The sequence below is a fragment of the Anolis sagrei genome, chromosome 2 (assembly GCF_037176765.1).
Source record: "Anolis sagrei isolate rAnoSag1 chromosome 2, rAnoSag1.mat, whole genome shotgun sequence".
Classification (NCBI taxonomy): domain Eukaryota; kingdom Metazoa; phylum Chordata; class Lepidosauria; order Squamata; family Dactyloidae; genus Anolis; species Anolis sagrei.
The window spans coordinates 104,989,308-105,007,899 of NC_090022.1; the positions used below are offsets into that span (position 1 = coordinate 104,989,308).

General features: G+C 38.5%; 1 protein-coding gene across 1 annotated transcript in view; it reads left to right on the forward strand.

Moving 5' to 3' along the window:
* The window catches only part of SLIT3 (slit guidance ligand 3), a 541,141-nt gene that overhangs the window by 42,675 nt on the left and 479,874 nt on the right, over window positions 1–18,592 (forward strand). The window contains exon 4 of the mRNA XM_060765012.2: window positions 10,718–10,789. Coding sequence (XP_060620995.2) covers window positions 10,718–10,789 — 72 coding nt within the window. The remainder of the gene's footprint in view (window positions 1–10,717; window positions 10,790–18,592) is intronic.

Here is an 18,592-nt window from a genome sequence, read left to right on the forward strand (position 1 = left end):
TTCAAGTCCTCCAGCACTACACAACTGGAAGCTGACCATAGAATTTCACTGGCGGACCTAAAGATTCCCAGAGAACATTTTAATCAAATCCACGAATAATCAAATCCACAAAAGCCTGCAAACCTGCTGTACATTTTTTCAATAATGTTGTAAGCAATGGAATTCTGCAGTGTCAGTTTTCTTGCAGTTTTTGATGTATAGATGTAAGTGACTTAACTATTTTCCTAGGATACCTTTTGTAATAATTGGTAAGTAGGTTCTCTGTTTGGTCACCCAAATGCTCTGTGATAAAACATGCCAGTACTTTGACTGAGAAAGACCTAGTGATAGGCACATTCAATGCTTAGACTTTGTTTTTTGTTTTTTTACTAGCAGTAAGAAAATACGCTAACTGTTGCCAAAGGTGAAATGACTGTGGTCAATATGGACAATTTATCTTAGAGATGTATTACAGGGAGAGAAGATAGAAGATTAGTTTGGATTGCATCAAAGTGTGTTTTCCTTGTCAAAAGGAATGCTGTGAAATTCTTCCAAAATAGTTTCCTATTTAGTCACTAACAAAAAATAGTTGATGAATTGTGGTAAATAAATGTTTTTTCAGCTGCTTCACATTAATCTCCACTTAGCCATTTTGCGTTGGTGCTTCACCACTCTTCTAGGGGTATAATGTTTTTCTGGTGGCTAGTACTGACCAAGAGCATTTCACTGGGTTAAAACAGCCTGGGTAATATCCAATGAACTATACCCTCTATATGGGAGTGCATTTGGAGGTACTTTTAAGGCAGAACTTTCCAAACATTTCATGTTGGTAGTTACACACTTTTTAGACATATATTATTTTGTGACCCAGTAATTCAGCTTGACTAGCAAACTGAAGGTTAAACCAACACCTTATAAGAGATATAGAAACATACATAAATTGTAATAATGAAATGTATGGGTACACAACATATGAAAACCTTTTTAAATTTATTTTTATAATATCTAATTTATTGTTTACTTGCTGTCCCCTGCCACACGTTGCTGTGGCCCAGTCTGGTGATCTGGAAAATAAAGTAATGAAAAAGTGTTCGTTTCTAATATATGTAATGTATTTATGCTTGTGGGTAGACAGTATTTCTTGTTTCCTTGTCAGTGTTGATATGGAGATTGTCTGATTTGCCTACTCAGGAACATGCAACATATAATTGTTCTTCTTTAGAGGTACCTTTCAAATCTGTGATACTATATCTCTCTCTGTGTGTGTGTGTGTGAATAATATCTATTGATATTATTGTCAAGGTCTATTTTCCCCAAACTCCATCAGTCTTCATATTTGGGCATATAAACTGTTTGTGCCAAGTTTGGTTCAGCTCCATCATTGTTTGAGTCCATAGTGCTCTCTGGATATAGATGAACTACAACTCCCAAACTCGAGGTCAATGCCCACCAAACCCTTCTAGTGTTTTCTGTTGGTCATGGGAGTCCTGTGTGCCATGTTTGGTTCAATTCCATCCTTGGTGGGGTTCAGAATACTCTTTGATTGTAGGTAAACTATAAATCTCAGCAACTACAACTCCCAAATGACAAAATCAATTTTTTGAGTGATGGTCACTCCTTGGCTTAGTAGGTGTCTTGTGGCCAAATTGACAGCAATTCATCAAGTGGTTTTTGAGTTATGTTAATCTCACAAACGAACATTACATTCTTATTTACATAGATTTCACATAGCCTCAGAGTTTTCTTGTTATATTTGCATGACACACCTACAAACTGTAGCTGACATTTTGGAAAGCTCTGTTTTAGAGGAAAAGATATGAAAAAGTCTTCTCTGCAGGTGTAACATTTCCTGGGAAGGTTCTGGGACCAGGAATGAGACTTCGATACCTCCAATTCTGAGATTACTTATGTTTGTATGTGCATGCATGCACATGTGTGTATCCATGCATGTGTCCGTAAAATAAATTCTAAATATAATAGTCGTTGACAAAGTGCCTTTGTCCAGAAAACCATCCAAAGAAAATGTGTGTAGCCCATTAACAGAGGCCATGCTGTATCATTAGATAGTCTCATGCCTAGAATCTCTCTGTCTCCAGGCAGAGCTTGGAAAACCTTGTCCGAAACTGTCAAGAATAGTTGACATAAGTGTATAGAAGCCTGACAGGGTGGGAGGCACCTTCAAAACATAAGTATACATTTTATTCTGTTGTTCAATAATGATTGGGAAGCAAGGCTATTTCACCAGAACTGGTGGAACACTTTGTTCTTTTTTCCTCTGTCTCCTCATCCTCCTTTTCTTTGTATGTTGTTGTTTTTTAGACTAGCACAAGACTATCTTTTAAAGTCATTTCTAGATAAGACAGAAGGCAATGAGAAATTTGGGGTTGTGGAGGCATAAAAGAAGTTTCTTTCTCGGAGACTTTGTTAACTGAGGTATGCATGTATTCTGTGATTAACAGAATAATAAATAAGTCTTGATTTATGAGAAATTTTTCAAGATGCAAATAGACAGTTAAATTCCAACCTATGTGTTTCTTAAGAACTAGTATTTGATGCCAGCTGGACAGTGCTGTGGTGCCTGAATTGAACCAGCATGTGCTATCCTATTTGTATTTAATGTAATATATGTACTCCTGTGTATAGGAAGGAAATACATCACATATAGGCTATGGAGGGAGAAAAGAAAGACAACCAAAATAAGTATAATCTGATTCCTTTTGAATGTTGTGAAGCAGTTGGTATCAAGCCTTTCCCAAATAGTGGCAGTTGCAGACTTTTGGAACATGTGTTGTTAATGTGAACAAGGAAATATTTTGGGGTGACTAACTATACAACTTCCACTTTGGAAACAGTAGAACAATTTTCTCTGTTTTGGAGCTCTTCCTGCTTGCTGGGCTCTATGATTTTTGGATTGGAACAGACTCTTTGAGTACTCATGCCAGTTCAGCACTATTGGACTACTAGTATGATTGACAGAACCATAACACTAAGCTCTATTCATTATACACCTTGTCTGTCTTCAGTAAGCAATAACTGCACTCTGTAGCATGGAACCTATTTGATCTCTCATTACTGGTGAGAGTAGACTTTCCTCCTTGTTAAACACTTAAAAAATTGGCGCCTCTTCTGCAGAGGAAACCATTAGCTGCTCTGTCAACAGGTCTTCACAGGAGGAAGCCAAACTCAGTCAAAGGCCAGCTAGGAAGACCACAAGACACATATTCTCAGGAATTATTTTGGTCTGCATGGGTGCATCTGTAAAGGATCTGAAAAACATAAAAGCTTATTTTAACTAATAGAATAATAAGCCATCCTGATTTCATCAAAAACATTTGCATAGTAGGTCACTGACCCATAAGAACCCATGGAAAAACAAATATGGGTCATGTTTAAATAGACTAAAGACTTTAAAATCACAACCTCCTTGCTTCTGAGGCAAGTATTATAGTACTGAATGAAGAGAGTGCTTTGGGAAACTGCAGAGAAGTTATACCGCTAAAACAATAGAGTCACTCTGTTCCCCATAATATTTCTTCCTAAATCCTTTGCAGGGAAAAAGACTGCAGTAGCCCAATTGTATTCTACCAGCTAGGGCATAGGCAAGATATCTTCACTGGGGTGGCAAGGAGAAACAGACATGTACCATATGTATAATATTGCTATACAGGTTAAGTATCCCTTATCCAAAATGCTTGTGGCCAGACATCATTCAGATTTTAAAGTTTTTCAGATTTTGGAATATCCATCTTTATATAATCTATAATATTTGCCTTGAGTCTTCATATATGTCAATAATATAGATGGGACCAAAATCTAAAAATGAAATCCATTTATGCTTCATATACACTGTATAGTAACAGCTCTGCTGATGATTCAGTGTATACAAACATTATTTCATTCATGACATTGTTTTAAAATTGTTTATAAAATTAAATTAAAGCTATGTATATACAGGTTTTTTTTTGTCAGGAGTGACTTGAGAAATTGCAAGTTGCTTCTGGTTTGAGAGAATTGGATGTCTGCAAGGACATTGCCCAGGGGACACCCGGAGTTTTAAAAATGTTTTTATCATCCTTATGGGAGGCTTCTCTCATGTCTCCGCGTGGAGCTGAAGCTGATAGAGGGAGCTCATCCACACTCTCCCTGGGTTGAATTCGAACCAGTAACCTTCAGGTCAGCAACCCAACTTTCAAGTCATCAGTTCTTCCGGCACAAAGGTTTAATCCACTGTGCCACCGGGGGCTCCTATTTATTTTCTCAGCTATCCATATAGAGTATTTCTGATCTTGGAATTCTGAATAATGGATGCTCAAGATGTGTTGAAAAAAATCTTAATGGATTGAATTTTAGTGGGCAAAAAAGATTTTATTATTAAAATTCAGTGTGATGGTGAAATGAGTGAATAAGGATAGTGAATGAGAAGATGAGCATATTGAAAGGTAAATGGGAGATTTCGCCATAGACAAGTTAAACTTTAAACTTGAAACTCTGATAAAATGAGAGAAACGGAGAATTAGATGGGGACTGAAATGCAGGTTTGCTGCCAAAAGTAGATCCACATATTACATCTAATTTCAGAGTCATTTGATTGTAGAATTATCAGCCATGAAACAACAACTGTGGCAGTACTGGGGCAAATCCAGGTTTCATGCAGGCAAGTGAAAGATTAATAAGGGCAATGAGATTGTAACTGCTTTCCAACTGATGTAAAAGAAATTCCAGCAGGAACAGATGAAGGGAAGTGGAGGAGACAATGAACAGGACTACAGTTTGCATAGAGTGTGTGCATCTAAGAGTGCAATAATGTTGGAAACAGGTGTTTCAGGCACTGTCAGCAGTTTCTGGAACCACAAAGCAGCCATCTGGACAAAAGTGTTGCATCCAAGCTGTCCTTATCTACTTGAAATAAAAGAAAATGGAATTTCATGGTGCTCCAGACAATGTAAATTCTGTTTCAGTCTTATGACTGAGAGTTGGGAAATTGAGCTGAGTACAACATTCACTCATATACAGATTGAGTCTCCCTTGTCTAAAATGTTTGGGAGCAAAGGTTTTTCAGATTTCAAATTATTTTATTTTTAGAATATCAAAAATTTGATGGGGAAAGGAAAGAGAGGAACATTTCAGATCATGCCGTTTGACTTATGTATGCAAAGCCTTGTAAGACAATACAATGCTTCATGGAGATGTGCTGTTATGCTGATCCTCTCGTGGCTGTGACCACCATGCTGTGTGGTAGTTTTGAGTGTCTACTCAGAGTTGACAACAGTGCCACCACTGCAAGACTTCCAGTGAGATCATGAGGGAAATGTTGCAGGACCACAAGATCATGTACAAGATTGTGCTAGCTTATGTGGTCTATACCCAGAGTGTGATGAGCAAGTTAAGTGTGGACTGGCCAGGAAGCCAGAACTCTGCAACGTTTCCTGAATCCACAAGAACAGATGCATTTGTTCTTTTCCTCCGCTGAACTCAGAGCTTCCCCCCCTTTGTAACTACATTAGCTGTCTCTTCTCAAAGATCCCTTGCCCATTCCAAAAGTTCATCTTCTAGCCAGATGCATGATAATCGCAGTTGTGGCATAGATTGAAAGTGTCAAAAGTCTACATTTATCATTATTAATACTTTGTAGGCAAACTGCAAATTGTATTCCAAAGGTTTGGATCCCTAGACACATAGATTTTCCTTTGTGAGAAGGAAGTATACATTTCCTTGGGCTCTACTGCTTAAAGTCTCCTCCCCTCTTATGAAAATGTAGCACATAGTCCATTTAATCCTACCTGGTACTGACTGAACAGTTTGGTGGGTTAAAGGATGTTGCTTGTTGAGTCTGGCTGTTTAAATGCATTTTGTGCTTCTAGGGAAAAGTAAATGAGTGGGTGCACCAGTTTTAAGCACATTATTAACCAAATTAATGTGATTTTCCCACCTTAGTGCAATGGTGAGGAGAGTAGTTTGGTAGCCTCCACAAGGGAGAAGCCAGCATTAATGTGTCCTGGCATCACGTGACAGGACAGTGGGGATGGGGCTTACAATTTCTTAAAAACCTGTTCAGTTTTAAATTAGCATATGTGAAGCCCTAGATTGTATAATCCTCTTATAGAAATTTAGAAGGCCATGTTTTTAGCTTTGGAAAAGTACCTGAGCAGCACATTCTTCTGGAGACCCTTTAGGTTCTGCTTCTATCTTGAACTGACTTTGAGACTATTCTATTATCTGGTCGGAGGCCACCAGGGGCACTAGAGAGAGAAGGATAGTCTATATTACAATGGAGAGAGTTGAAGAGAGTTATTCTCCCTCCCCACTTTCCCATTTCATAAACGAGGGTTGTTTCCTCGATGGGGACATGGGTGGGGGGAATAACAGGAAAATAGAAAAATTGTTTAACTCATTCAACCCACCCTCCACTCCTGTAAAATGTACTATCCTTCTCTCTCTAGCACCTTCTGGTGGCCTCCACCTGGATAATGGCACAATACCCTGATTCTTTTTCAAATCAGTGAACATGTCTTGCCCCAGATAAATTCTTTTTGAGTTTATTTGAATTTTTTAAACAAACGATTAATTAGCAGCAGAATAGATCCTAGTTAGTTGTGTGTGATCTGATTTTGTTTCAAAACAGAACACAATGTCAATCTACCTAATAAGATATATGGAAGATACCAATGAATACGTGGGTGTATCAAATGGACTGGCCAATTTACTACTGGTTTAAGTGAATAGTTGCAGATAAAAATTCTTCTCATGTAATCCTGAAAAGTATTTTCTTTGATCCTTCTTAAACATATTTTTAAATGGAAAGAATAAATCAAAATAAAGGCGAGGACAGGCAGTGGAGGCTCATTTTAAAAGTGGATTGTATTTTAGAGAAAACCAAAGCTTGGGAATCACAAATACGACGAAAGATATTTGCAGGTACAATTTATTTTGCAAAATGATCAAAGCAATCATATTCTGCACAAAACACTTTGGCGCATTTTGTTACAGATGTCTGACACGCAATGGTAAGAGAAATACGTCTGTTTTTCTTAGGAAGTGAAGTGCATTTGTGTTGAATATGTTATTTATTTAGTGGTGCATGGCTACATGTGACATTCAGCATATAGAAGAGAATAAACATGAATTGTTTAAAACTTCAAATATGAAAAGTTGATGACAGCATGATGTAAGGCCTCATTAAATATTCTTCTGGTATTTTTTTGGTTACTGTCCAATACATTGTTAGAGAGAATGCAATCCTTACAGTTCCATAGAAGTACTTGATGCAAACAATCTATCAAATTGCCAGTCCCGAACAAATTAAAACTCACTGAGCACAGCATTAGCCTTTTAAATTATCAGATTAGCAAGTAAATAAACAACATCAGTACTTGCTTTTAAAAAACTGTAGCTCAGTTATGAGAGTCCAATACATTGTGGTGAAAATAATATAGGAATTGTGAAGGTATCTCCTCAGTAAACAGGTTTTTAAAATGTCAGATTAGGATTATATTCTTTCACAGTTTGATTGAGTTGTACAATCCAAATGGAAGTGATTTTTTTTTTTTGTAAATTGTAGCCATTGGAGGTATTATCTATCCTTCTTCTTTCTCCCTTGAAGGAGAACAAGAGAGAGTGAAGTCCCCTGCTGCTGTCTCTGATAAGAGATAACAGTAGGAATTCCTTTCTGTGCTGCTTGTCATCCCAACTGGAAGGTTGGGCAGAGTGTGTTGGGCATCCTGTTGTTATCTACAGAGATAACAGGGGGAAGAGAGTGGTATGTCCAGTGTTTGGAAAGGTGCATTTTACAGAAGTGTATCTGTCTTAGACACTTCATGATTCAGGTTAGGCCCATTGGTCAGAGGTTTTCTGTCCTGTGATAAGGGAAATGGAAGATTTCTGCTTTTCTTAATATTGAGTTTTGTATAGAGTCTAGCTGCCCACTGCACATCAGTGGAACCACCTCCTTCCTCCTTTGTCTTATAGATAGCCCCATGACTCTATGGACCTCATCACATAGATGAGGTCCTGCAGGACGATATGCCATCCTTTGTGGCAAATCAGCAGGGCAGCGGGGCAATCCTGGCATCCCGCCTTCGACTGTAGCTGATGTTTCGGGATTAGCTCACATGGGGAAGTGTCACTGTGTGGCTTGATGCCATGGTTTTTTTTTTACAGAACATGGGAATTCTCCCATGTTTCAAGAGAAACCTCTGCCATGGTGTCAGGACGCTTTTTCCACTGAGCCTCACTGAAAGTCGCCATATGTTGTGTGATGGTGCCCAGTGGGCTGTGAGGAAGAAACATCCTAAAAGCATCCTAGGATGCTTAATTCATCTTTTATGATGAGGTGGTATGTTCAATGGAATGTGATGATGTGGTAACTGGAGTAACAATTGTGCATATGTTTCTCTTCAAAATTTACATCAGGGCAGGGTTGTGGCCAATGTATGTTGCTTGTCATTGCTGGTCTTTGTGAAATATATTTTTCAGAATTGTTTTGGAAAATAGTTTAAAAGTTGCCCATAAGAATTGTATAACTAGAGCACTAGAATACAACAGATGTATAATAATAATAATAATAATAATAATAATAATAATAATAATATATTTCTAACCTGCACCTCTCTTCCCGAAGGGACTCAGGACGGCTTCGAAATATAACATGAAAACATTGCTAACACTCAATGCTGTCAAAATAAAACATTTTTACACATACAATTAAAACAGAGAGAATGACTTTAGCTAAAAGGCTATGAATCAGTCAGTAAGGCATAATTGATTGCACAAACACTTAAAATCTGTATGAAAGATAAAAATATATAGCTCTATATAGCTAGCTGTATGGCATGTCAGTGTCCATGTTTTCCTTTTGTCTCATTAACTGGGCTCCAGAAGTTATTCATTGCAACAACTGCCAACTGTGCCAAGTGACTCAAAGTGGGGGGGGGGGGGGGGGGGGGAGAGAGAAAGGAACCTTGATGTTTCTTTTTACACATTGACAGATATTGTCCATTATTTCTTTTACAAAATGTAATTATTACTGAATATCACACATTAACTGTGGCATATGTGTAAACAAAATGCAGCTGTGTTAAGTAAATGTGATGGGATTAGCTCACGTGACTTGACAAAACCTCCTTTAACAAAGTTATGCCAGATGTTTGCAATAATAAGTTGTACTGTTTTTAACAAAATCAGTGTTGCCCAGCTGCTAAATTTCACATCTCTGTTGAAAAACAGATGGATTAGAAATGAAAGAACAAAGTTCTTGTGTTTCTATGTTGCCTCTTTGAAAGATGTTAGTGCAAACATTAGGCCACCCTTACTAAGTCACACTACAATGCCAAAGTTTGCTTACGGAGATGCCAATTTGACTTGCTTTTTTGTGTCACATCATACAGAAGCTACTGCTGTGATATGCTATCTTACAAGGTACTACCCAAGGCAGCCCTTGGAAATGGTCTTCTTCCATTGTTTCTTGCTGCACAAGAATAGTGATGTGATTCTCATGGTTCCTCACAAAGACAAAATAAAAGGACTGTTCCTTTAGTCTGGACTCACCTGAGGGTCACAACAGTTATCAAAACATATAGCATGAATTGTTTCCATAATCCTCTCATTGGTCATGAAGTATAACTCAATGTTTGCCGATTCTTGGAACTTGCATTGAACAGCTTGATCTTTTTCTATATACATTTTAAACCAACAATCTTTGAGCATTGCTGATGGACATTTTTAGTTACTATAAAATGGAAATTGGAAACTAAAAGAAAACTGACAACACAAGGCAAATTGGTCCTGAACCCGTTTTGTTGCATCCTACTTTATGTGTTTGAATAAATCTAGACATGTAGTATGCTCTGATGGAAGCTTTATGGAAACAGCGAAATTGAAAGTGTTTGAAGTAATAGGACATCATAATATACTTCTTAAAAACAATGTGGTGTAGTGACTTGAATGTTTAACTAGGGCCTTGGGAGCTCAGGGTTCAAATTCTTGCCCAGCCATGAAACCCACTGGGTGATATTGGGCAAATTACATGGTTTTGGTGGAAACTGAATGGAAGACATTTATCTGTATTCAGGCATTCAGAAACTGTGGTTACTGAACATGTGAAAACACCATTGACCAGGCCACCTTTCCTACCTCTGGCAATATGTGTGCCAGTTACAAAGTTTTGGATGACACATCGTTGGGTGATTTCTCTGGATGTGAAAAAAGATTTAATCCCTCCATGGGTATGCAAACCCTGGTCAATGTAGTTCCCCAGTCTGTTCTTACTAGGTTCTCCAACGAAGGGAACTTAATGGGTATATGTTGTTAAAGTTGATACCTCAATATAATCTAAGTGAGCAAAGTTGTCTGAATCAATTAGAGATGGCAATGGGGGTTCTTTTAGAAAAGTTCCCCAAAGACTGAAAATGAAAGATTATTTATTTAATTACTTCATTTATACTCCACCTTTCTCACCCCACAGAGGACTCAAGGCAGCTTAGCTTTCAAGTATGTAAAAGGGAGAAAAGGCCAGAAAAAGGCATGAAGCAACCAGAGAAACAATATACAAGCATACATACATGTTTCCTAGAGCATATTGTTTACAAATTTGGTTCAACATTATTTACAACTGTTCTTTTTTCTCAGCCAAATATTGGTGAATGTGTGGAGAATTCATTGACATGTCTTCTGTGAATGAATATTTGACTTCATGGAAGAGGCCCCTAAGAATCTTTGCTAACTTTGGCTGTTCTTTATTTAGGCGCCTCAACAGAAATAAACTGCAAGTTCTTCCAGAGCTCCTTTTTCAGAACACATTGAAGCTAACCAGACTGTAAGTATAGTTTTTATTTTTGGCATACTATATGCATTTTGTTTGGTCCTTAAGTCAGCAATTTGGGTTGTGAGGTTTCGGTATGATGCCTTCTTGAAGTGGATTTTGAGATGTATCTTGGTTTATTGTACAAGACCTTTGCTGGGAAACAAATTTGACAGATGTTTCCTTGTTTTTTCGGTTTTTGTTTTACTCAGAATGCAGATATGTTGGGAAACTGAAGCTGTTAGTGTTGCATCTCTTTTTTAATACCTATGTTCATATGTGGCCCCCTTTCTCACTAGATTTATCACATGTTAGCATATTGTCTGAACCCTATAGCCTGATTAATTTTGACTATATGGGTCTGGATACACATGATGTGAGGCACTGTGGCACAGAATCAAGTTTTTCTGGCCTCCAGTGGAGGAGAGGCCAATGTTGCAATATGCCATGAAGTTAAGTGTTTGTGTGTAGAACTAGGGTGTTTTAAGCTCTCTCTGCCCCTATTTTCTTCCTCTCATTAGACAATGTTTCAACCCATCCTCCTGCCTCCAGTGCAGTGTAAGCTTTGTTAGGCCCTTTGGGGCTGGATAGGATTGTTTGCGTTTTTTCCTGGTTTTTACTTACTTATCCTAGCCTGTATCTGGGAGGCTTTGGTTGTTAGCTTAGGGTGGTGTCCTTACATATCCAGTCATTTGGCAGGTAGCTGTTTCTCTTGTACCTCTTCTATAAGAGGTACATCGGACTCTACTTAGGCCTTAGATGAGGATTCTACAACTGTCTTTAGGTCCAGTTACTTGGGGAGAGGGGAATAAACTACCCTTAGGAACAGCCTGGATTATTTGATCTCACTTAAGTCCTGTACCCTAAGGTAAGGTTCTTGGGTCTGCCTTCCAGTGGATGACTAGAGTGGGAGAAACCCAGTTACAGAGTTGCCCTTGGGGCTTAGGTGGTTCACTCAGGGAAGGCTGAGGAGGAACTCGTGGAATGATACCTGGCTTCTGGCTGATCCCATGCTAGGTTGCTCCCTGCTCTTGCTCTCTTCCAGGTTCAACTCAATCTAAATAGGTTTTAGGTCAAATACAGTAGCTCTTTTCAACTCAATTCTCTTCGTCTGGTCCCAGCATTCCATGGTTGGTTACCAATAAAATGTTGAAACAATGCTTTGAAGTTTGCTTCCTTCAAACAAACCAAAGGGTTTTTCCAGTTTTACTGTACAACAAACTGTGGTTAACAATAATAATAAAGTATGTAAAGCTCCTGAACTGCTGATGGCTATACTGGGGGGAAAGAAAGAAGCAAAAACATGCAAGTATGATGCAAGACTTGACTCATATTTATCATCACTAGCTGTACCCGCCACACGTTGCTGTGGCAAACCTTCCCTCCCTCTTTCTCCTCCTTCTTTTTCTCTCTCCTTCCTTCCCCCTCTCTTTCCTTCTTTCCCTCTTTTTCTTTTTCTTCTTCTTTCTTCCTTCTCTACCTGTTTCTTTTCTCGCTTCCTTTGCTGTTTGGTTTCATCCTTCCTTGTCTCTTTCCTTCCTTCCTTCCTTCCCTCCCTCTTTCATTCCTTCTTTCCTTCTTTCATTTTTTTATTTCCTTCTCTCTTTCCTTCCTTCTCTACCTTTCTTTCTTCCCTTCTCTCTTTCTTTCCCTCCTCCTCTCTTTCCTTACTTCTCTATTTTCCTTTCTTTCTTTCCTTCTCTTCTTCTTTCCCTCCTCTCCCCTTCCTTCCTTCTCTACCCTGCTTTCTTTCTTTCCTTCCCTCCTTCTTTCCCTCTTTCTCTCCCTCCTTTATTCTCTATCTTTCTTTCTTTCCTTCTTTCTCTCCTTCCCTCCTTTCTCTCCCCTTCCTTCCTTCTCTACCCTTCTTTCTTCCCTTCCCTTCTTTCCCTCTTTCTCTCCTTCCTTCTCTATCTTCCTTTCTTTCCTTCTTTCTCTCCTTCCCTCCTTCTTTCCCTCTTTATTTACCTCTTTCTTACCTTCCTTCTTTCTCTACCTTTCTTTCTTTCCCTCCTTCCTGTGTATGTGTTTTGTGTGTGTATATGCATATATGTGTGTTTGTGTATCTATATGTGGTTTTGCACATGCGTTGTAATTTTTGGGGTGTTTTGTTTTGGCTTTTTAAGTCCCTTCTGCTATGTTTTTCTGTGTCTTTTTGAGTGAAGGACATACATTGGGTTGTTAGGTGTCTTGTGTCCAAATTTGGTGTCAATACCCCCAGTGTTTTTTGAGTTGTGTTCATCCCACAAACGAAGGTGACATTTGTGTTTCTCTAGATTGTGCTCTGGCTGTGTGGGAGGGCCCAGGAAGCCACCCCAATAACGGGAAGGCGTGCACAAAGGCATCCATTGCCATGGCAAAGGTTGGCCTTGAGGCGAGCAGGCCCAAAGGCCTTGTGGGGGGGGGGGGAGAAAGAGAGAGCGAGGGGCAGCCTTCGAGGCCTACAGCATCACAATCCCCACTCCTCGCGTCGAGGCCTATCCGCCCCAGGAGCCTCCCTCTCTGCCTTGGAAGAGAGGCTGCTCTGGCTCATCCACGCCCGCCTCCGAAGCTGCAGTTGGCCCGGTTGTCGTAGGAGTCGAAATCTGCCACAGCGGCAGGAGTGATGGGGTAGAGGAAGGCAGTCAGGTGGCAGTGCGCATGCGGAGGGCGACTTGGGCACGGGGGAAGCTGGGAAATGGTGTCCTTCCTCCTCAGCGTATTCCTCCCAAGGCCTCTGCGCATGCTCCGTGTTTTTAGGGTATTGTGCGTTTGTGTTGTTGTGTATTGGTGTTTTGAGGGTTTTTGGTCATTCCTTGGGGGAAGAGGTATTAGCAGGCCAAATTTGGTGAGATTTCGTCTGGTGGTTTCTCCGTTTTTGACCGCCTAATTACGCCCTTAAGATTCTTATATATATAGATATCAGCTTGATATCTGAATATATCCAGGAGATTTTTAGAGTAGTTTAGGCCCACAAAGAAATTGATTTTTGTGTACTCCTATTGTGGTGAGTGTTTTACAATATTTATTCATCCCTTGCTACATGACGGAATGCTATTATCTCCTGTGGCCCTTGAAGGTTCTTGCTCAATACATGTAAAATAAGCAGGACTACAATACTGAAATGTTTAATGAAATTTACAGCATGAAGATAGTGGGTAAGATTAATATAAAGAAAACTTAGAGTATACTTTCAGCATACTGAAAAATGTCATTCTCATAGGTGACAGGGCTATTATTGTCCCCAAGCAATGGCTCCTGAGAATTCATTACAATATTCTGCTTCCATGCATTGCAAACAATAAAAACATGGTAAAATTTCTCATGCAAATGCCAACTCTGTGCTACAAGTCTTAATTTTGGTCCATTTACAGAGTTAGCAAGAGATTTGAATTTTGAGGTGGTTGATCAGAAAATTAGAGTTACATTTTGGTGTGTGCATAGATTAGCTTGGGGCCCCTAAGCTTGTAGGGCCACCAAGCAACTGCCTAGAGAGCCCATGTGTTAAGACAGCACTGATAAATGATCAAGTATTTTTTAATAAATGTGTATCCTGGTTTATAGTGTGCTATGTTTACATCTGGGTCTATACAGCCGTATATTCTTGCTGCAGCTTGATTACTATAAAAACTTCAATTAAGAATGTTTTTCACAATCTAATAGGTAGCTATGTTTGTTTTCTGTTTCCAGTCAACTTCCACAATAGCAAACATAATTATTATGAAAATTATACATGAGGAATTTCATTCAAATTAATACAGTAAGTTTTGCAAGTGTGTTTATTGGACAAGAATTGAATAAATGTTCATGCCATTTGTGAAGAGTGCCAATGCAACTCATATTATCTTCATATTATAGGCTTTCAGTAGGCGTTTATTGAAGTCTTCTGGTTTTTACATGAAAGTAAATGCAAATATGTTGCACCCTTGAAAAACCCAAACAACTTACCTAACTTAAGAAGGCTTGCACCCTTTGATTGTAAAAAAAAAAAAACCCCTGAAGAAATCATTTGGACATCTCTGTAAAAGCCAAAGTTAAGAGGAAGGGGGCAATCAAACTGTAGCACCCTTCAATTACAGAATATGTCTGCAACTTCTATAATTATTTACATGTTGCTTTGTGACATCTGTTTGACATTACTGGTAGGAATATACAGAAGAGTCAACCTTAAAATGGAATGCAAAACACCCTGTTAAATGAGCTTAATTCATACATTATTTTAGCCTTTCTTGCTAAGAGAAGTCTGGAACTTATTCCTCACATGTCCACATTTTCTTGAAGCTTTGTTGTATATTACTTAAATGATGGTATTTTTTTCTATCCATATTGTGACTGGGGATTCTGAAAGTTACTGTTCAAAAAGTAATTTTTCCAAGCTCAGGAATTCCATTTAGCACACAGATAATATATTTTGTATACTTGCAAAAGGAAGTCTTGGACCTTGAGTCAGAGAACCCCACAGACGTCTGTAGTTCATTAAAACTAAAACAAACTTTTCTTCTTTAGTATATTTCTTAATTGGGCAGTGGGTACATTGCTGCTGTTGTTGTGGTTATTGTATGTCATAGTGGGATTTGGGGATTCGATGTGGAAGCAGGCAATGTGCAACAGTTCAACCTTACCAAATTATTCTGAGTAGCTGCATCCAGTGTTATTGCTGTGCTGTGTATGTGGAACCTCTGGGTTTTTTTTAAAATTTCTTATGTTTAGAATATTTGGGTGCAGAGGATGCTAGGCTGCCTTCCTACTTCGTGCCCTGAACTTTGGCAGGTCAATGTAAGAATTACTATATAAAAACTCTACTTCACCTTGTTTTTAAGTACTTCAAGATTCTTTGAGGAATCCTAAATTGTCATACAGCAAAGTTTTGAATATTCTGGACTGACATGATGAATAACAGCCATTAATAATCACAGGTCTTTTTGAATTTGATTGATAGTAAAATTTGAGTAGATACATATGTACTCAGACCTCCTATTGATTTTGTGAATCTTATATGTAAGATAAATCAGTATAGCATTGTAAGTTATGTCTTGTTTTTTGTTTTCAAATGTCTCAATCAGCAGGCAAGGATACATTGGTTCCAAGAGTTGTGCTTTCTTGCAGAACTGGCAGAGAACTAGACATTTCAAGCATTCTACCTGGAGAATTTGAAATTAAACCCAAGATCTAACCACTTTCCTTATAGAGTGGGATTTTTTTTTTGGTGAAAAAACATCTGGAATAAAAAAAATCTCCAACTTATCTTTTGCCTTTTGTCATTGGATCTTTTTCAGTCCAACTTAATGTAATGTTTTGGGAAGATAACAAAAAAAAAACCCCTATTGCAATGTTCCATTATAAATCAGTTTGTTGGGACGGAGAAGCAACTTAATTGTTGCCAATTGATTGGCTCTCTTTGGAGGATTGTTTTAGGGAACTGGAATGGTCAGGCATTGAAAAAATGCATTAAGTGTACATTAAACTATATGACCCCCTCTAACACAACACCAAATCTTCTGTAAACTTGGTTCTCTGGTGGAAGGAGGCTATATTTTAACAGATAATTTCAGTTCAAGTTATAATGCACATTATGACAAGGAAAAATATACTGTAGATTATGCTTGAAGATATTTATAGAAATGCATTTCTTTGCAGTTACTGTTCAGAAATCATGATTTTCTGGTGTTAATCAAATGTAATGGTAGACTGGTATCAAGAAGCTTTCTGAATTTCTTGAGCTCCTTGCCAAACCTTTCCCTGCAGTCCTTCTTTAGAATAATATATGTTTCTGGCCTTGTGTTACTGTGGGAGAAATATTTGTTTTGCTCTGCTTGATGTGGTCTGTGCCCTTAAGAACTAGGTGTTCTATCATATCCATTTTCAGAATTCCTTGTTTACAGGCAAGGGGAAAAAAGCTAGATGTAATGAAAAGTGTCATGGCATAGTGGGTACAAGTGCTGCTGCTTCTCCCGGAGGACCTTGCAGCTCTCAGGACCAGGCACACTCACGTTCTTTAGTTCACTCTCAGGACAGTTGTGGCACAACATTTGACAATATCATCTGTCTGTTAGAGCACAAATTAAAAACGTGCCATAACATTTGTTTTGCATTTTGTTTATACCCAAAATATATAACACAAGACTCTTGTGAACTGGAATAAACTTCCAACATCGACTTCAAATGTATCCCACATTTTTTTCTGAGAATTTTCCTTAGGAAATGTTCAGCTCTAGTTTTGGAACAAAATGTGAATGATCCCAGCTTATTTTATTGAGCAGGATTAACCCTATAGGTTTTTTTGCTCATTGCCAGTGTCCATGGCAAGACGTTTAAGCAAGGTGGCATATATCAAAAAGGTCAGAAATTTAACAATGAGGCAGTCTACATTCTTCCCATTTTGCTTACTGAGTGTAAAACCGGGAAGCCAAAGTGATGCTGAAGAGTGATTATGATGTTGGGATGGGAAGGTTCAGCCATGGTACAAGTCTTTATTGGGCTCTTCACAGTGGGATCAGAAAATGCTCCACAATTCATTCAATATAGGTGTGCCTCAGTTTACAAAACCTCTGACAATGAAGCTGCTTTTCACAAAGCCTTTTATGTCCAGCCAGCTGTCTTTTGTTCTTTAGTTGCTGTTTTTTTTAAGATTTTGAACATTGGGACAGTGATGAGGGAAGGCTGGGGAAACAGAGACCTTCTATATTGGTTTGAGCAGTGAGTCTACAGTAAGCAATTCAGTACGAGTCATAGCAGGGAATGAACGGGATTCTGCTCAAGCCAATCCTATTGTAGTCATGTGCAGTAGAATAAACAAAGGTAAGGTTAATAGCATCTACCTCCAGGATACTTTCCTGAGTGTGCATGAACAGCAAAACAGAGAAGAGGGGAGAGTGAATTTGCTTTCCTCCCCAGCTACCCACTACATAGTATAGTTCTATCTACTAACATTGGAAACCCTAGGAAAGATAGATGCTGGGGAAAAGAGAAGGAAAACATTCCTAGATGCATTTTGGAAGAAGTCTTCAAGAGACCTCTAGAAGATTCAAAATGTTATTGATTACATTCAGCCACACAAACCCACTGGGTGACCTTAGGTGAGCCACACACTCCCAGTCCCAGAGAACCCTATGATAAGTTTGCTTTACAGTCATCATGAGTTGAAAATGACTTCAAGGCATGCAACAGTAGCAGTGTATTTTTGAAGAAAAAAGTATTGAAAGATGCTGAGATGTTCTTTTTTGTGGTGTAGGAACTTATTCCTGATTCTGCTACAGAAACTCTAATATCCATTAAAGTAGTAATATTTAAGAATACATCTGCTTTATTTTATACCTGTACATAAGTTAAAATCTACACAGGTTAGGTACCATTAATTACATTATCTTCTTCCAATGAATTCAATGAATTGGGAATTGCCACAAGGATTTTTTTATAAGAACTTCCTGTTTATCAGAAAGCACGCACACACCGTTTTTTTAACCATGTTGTTGGTATACTTCTTTTTGTTCTCATATGTGATGCTTCTCACTGCTTTATCATTATGCTCTGACCATTTGAGTCTAATGGGAACAATTTCTGTATAGATGATAGCTTCCTTCTTTTGCTGCTGTTGCATTTTGATGGTATTGAAGACTTATATAGTTTTCAGTGTCTGCTGACGATTGTCCAATGCATTTCCCATGGATTTGGATATTGTTTGATGCTTCATAGGTAGAGAAGGATAAAACTGTTTCAAGTGTTATGGGATGAGAAACACAGTGAAGTCAAACTTTGCTTAGGAGACCAAAGCAGTTAGGGCTATTGCTTGCAATTCAATCTTTTACCCTGAAGCACATAATAGCAGATGAAAACTTCAAC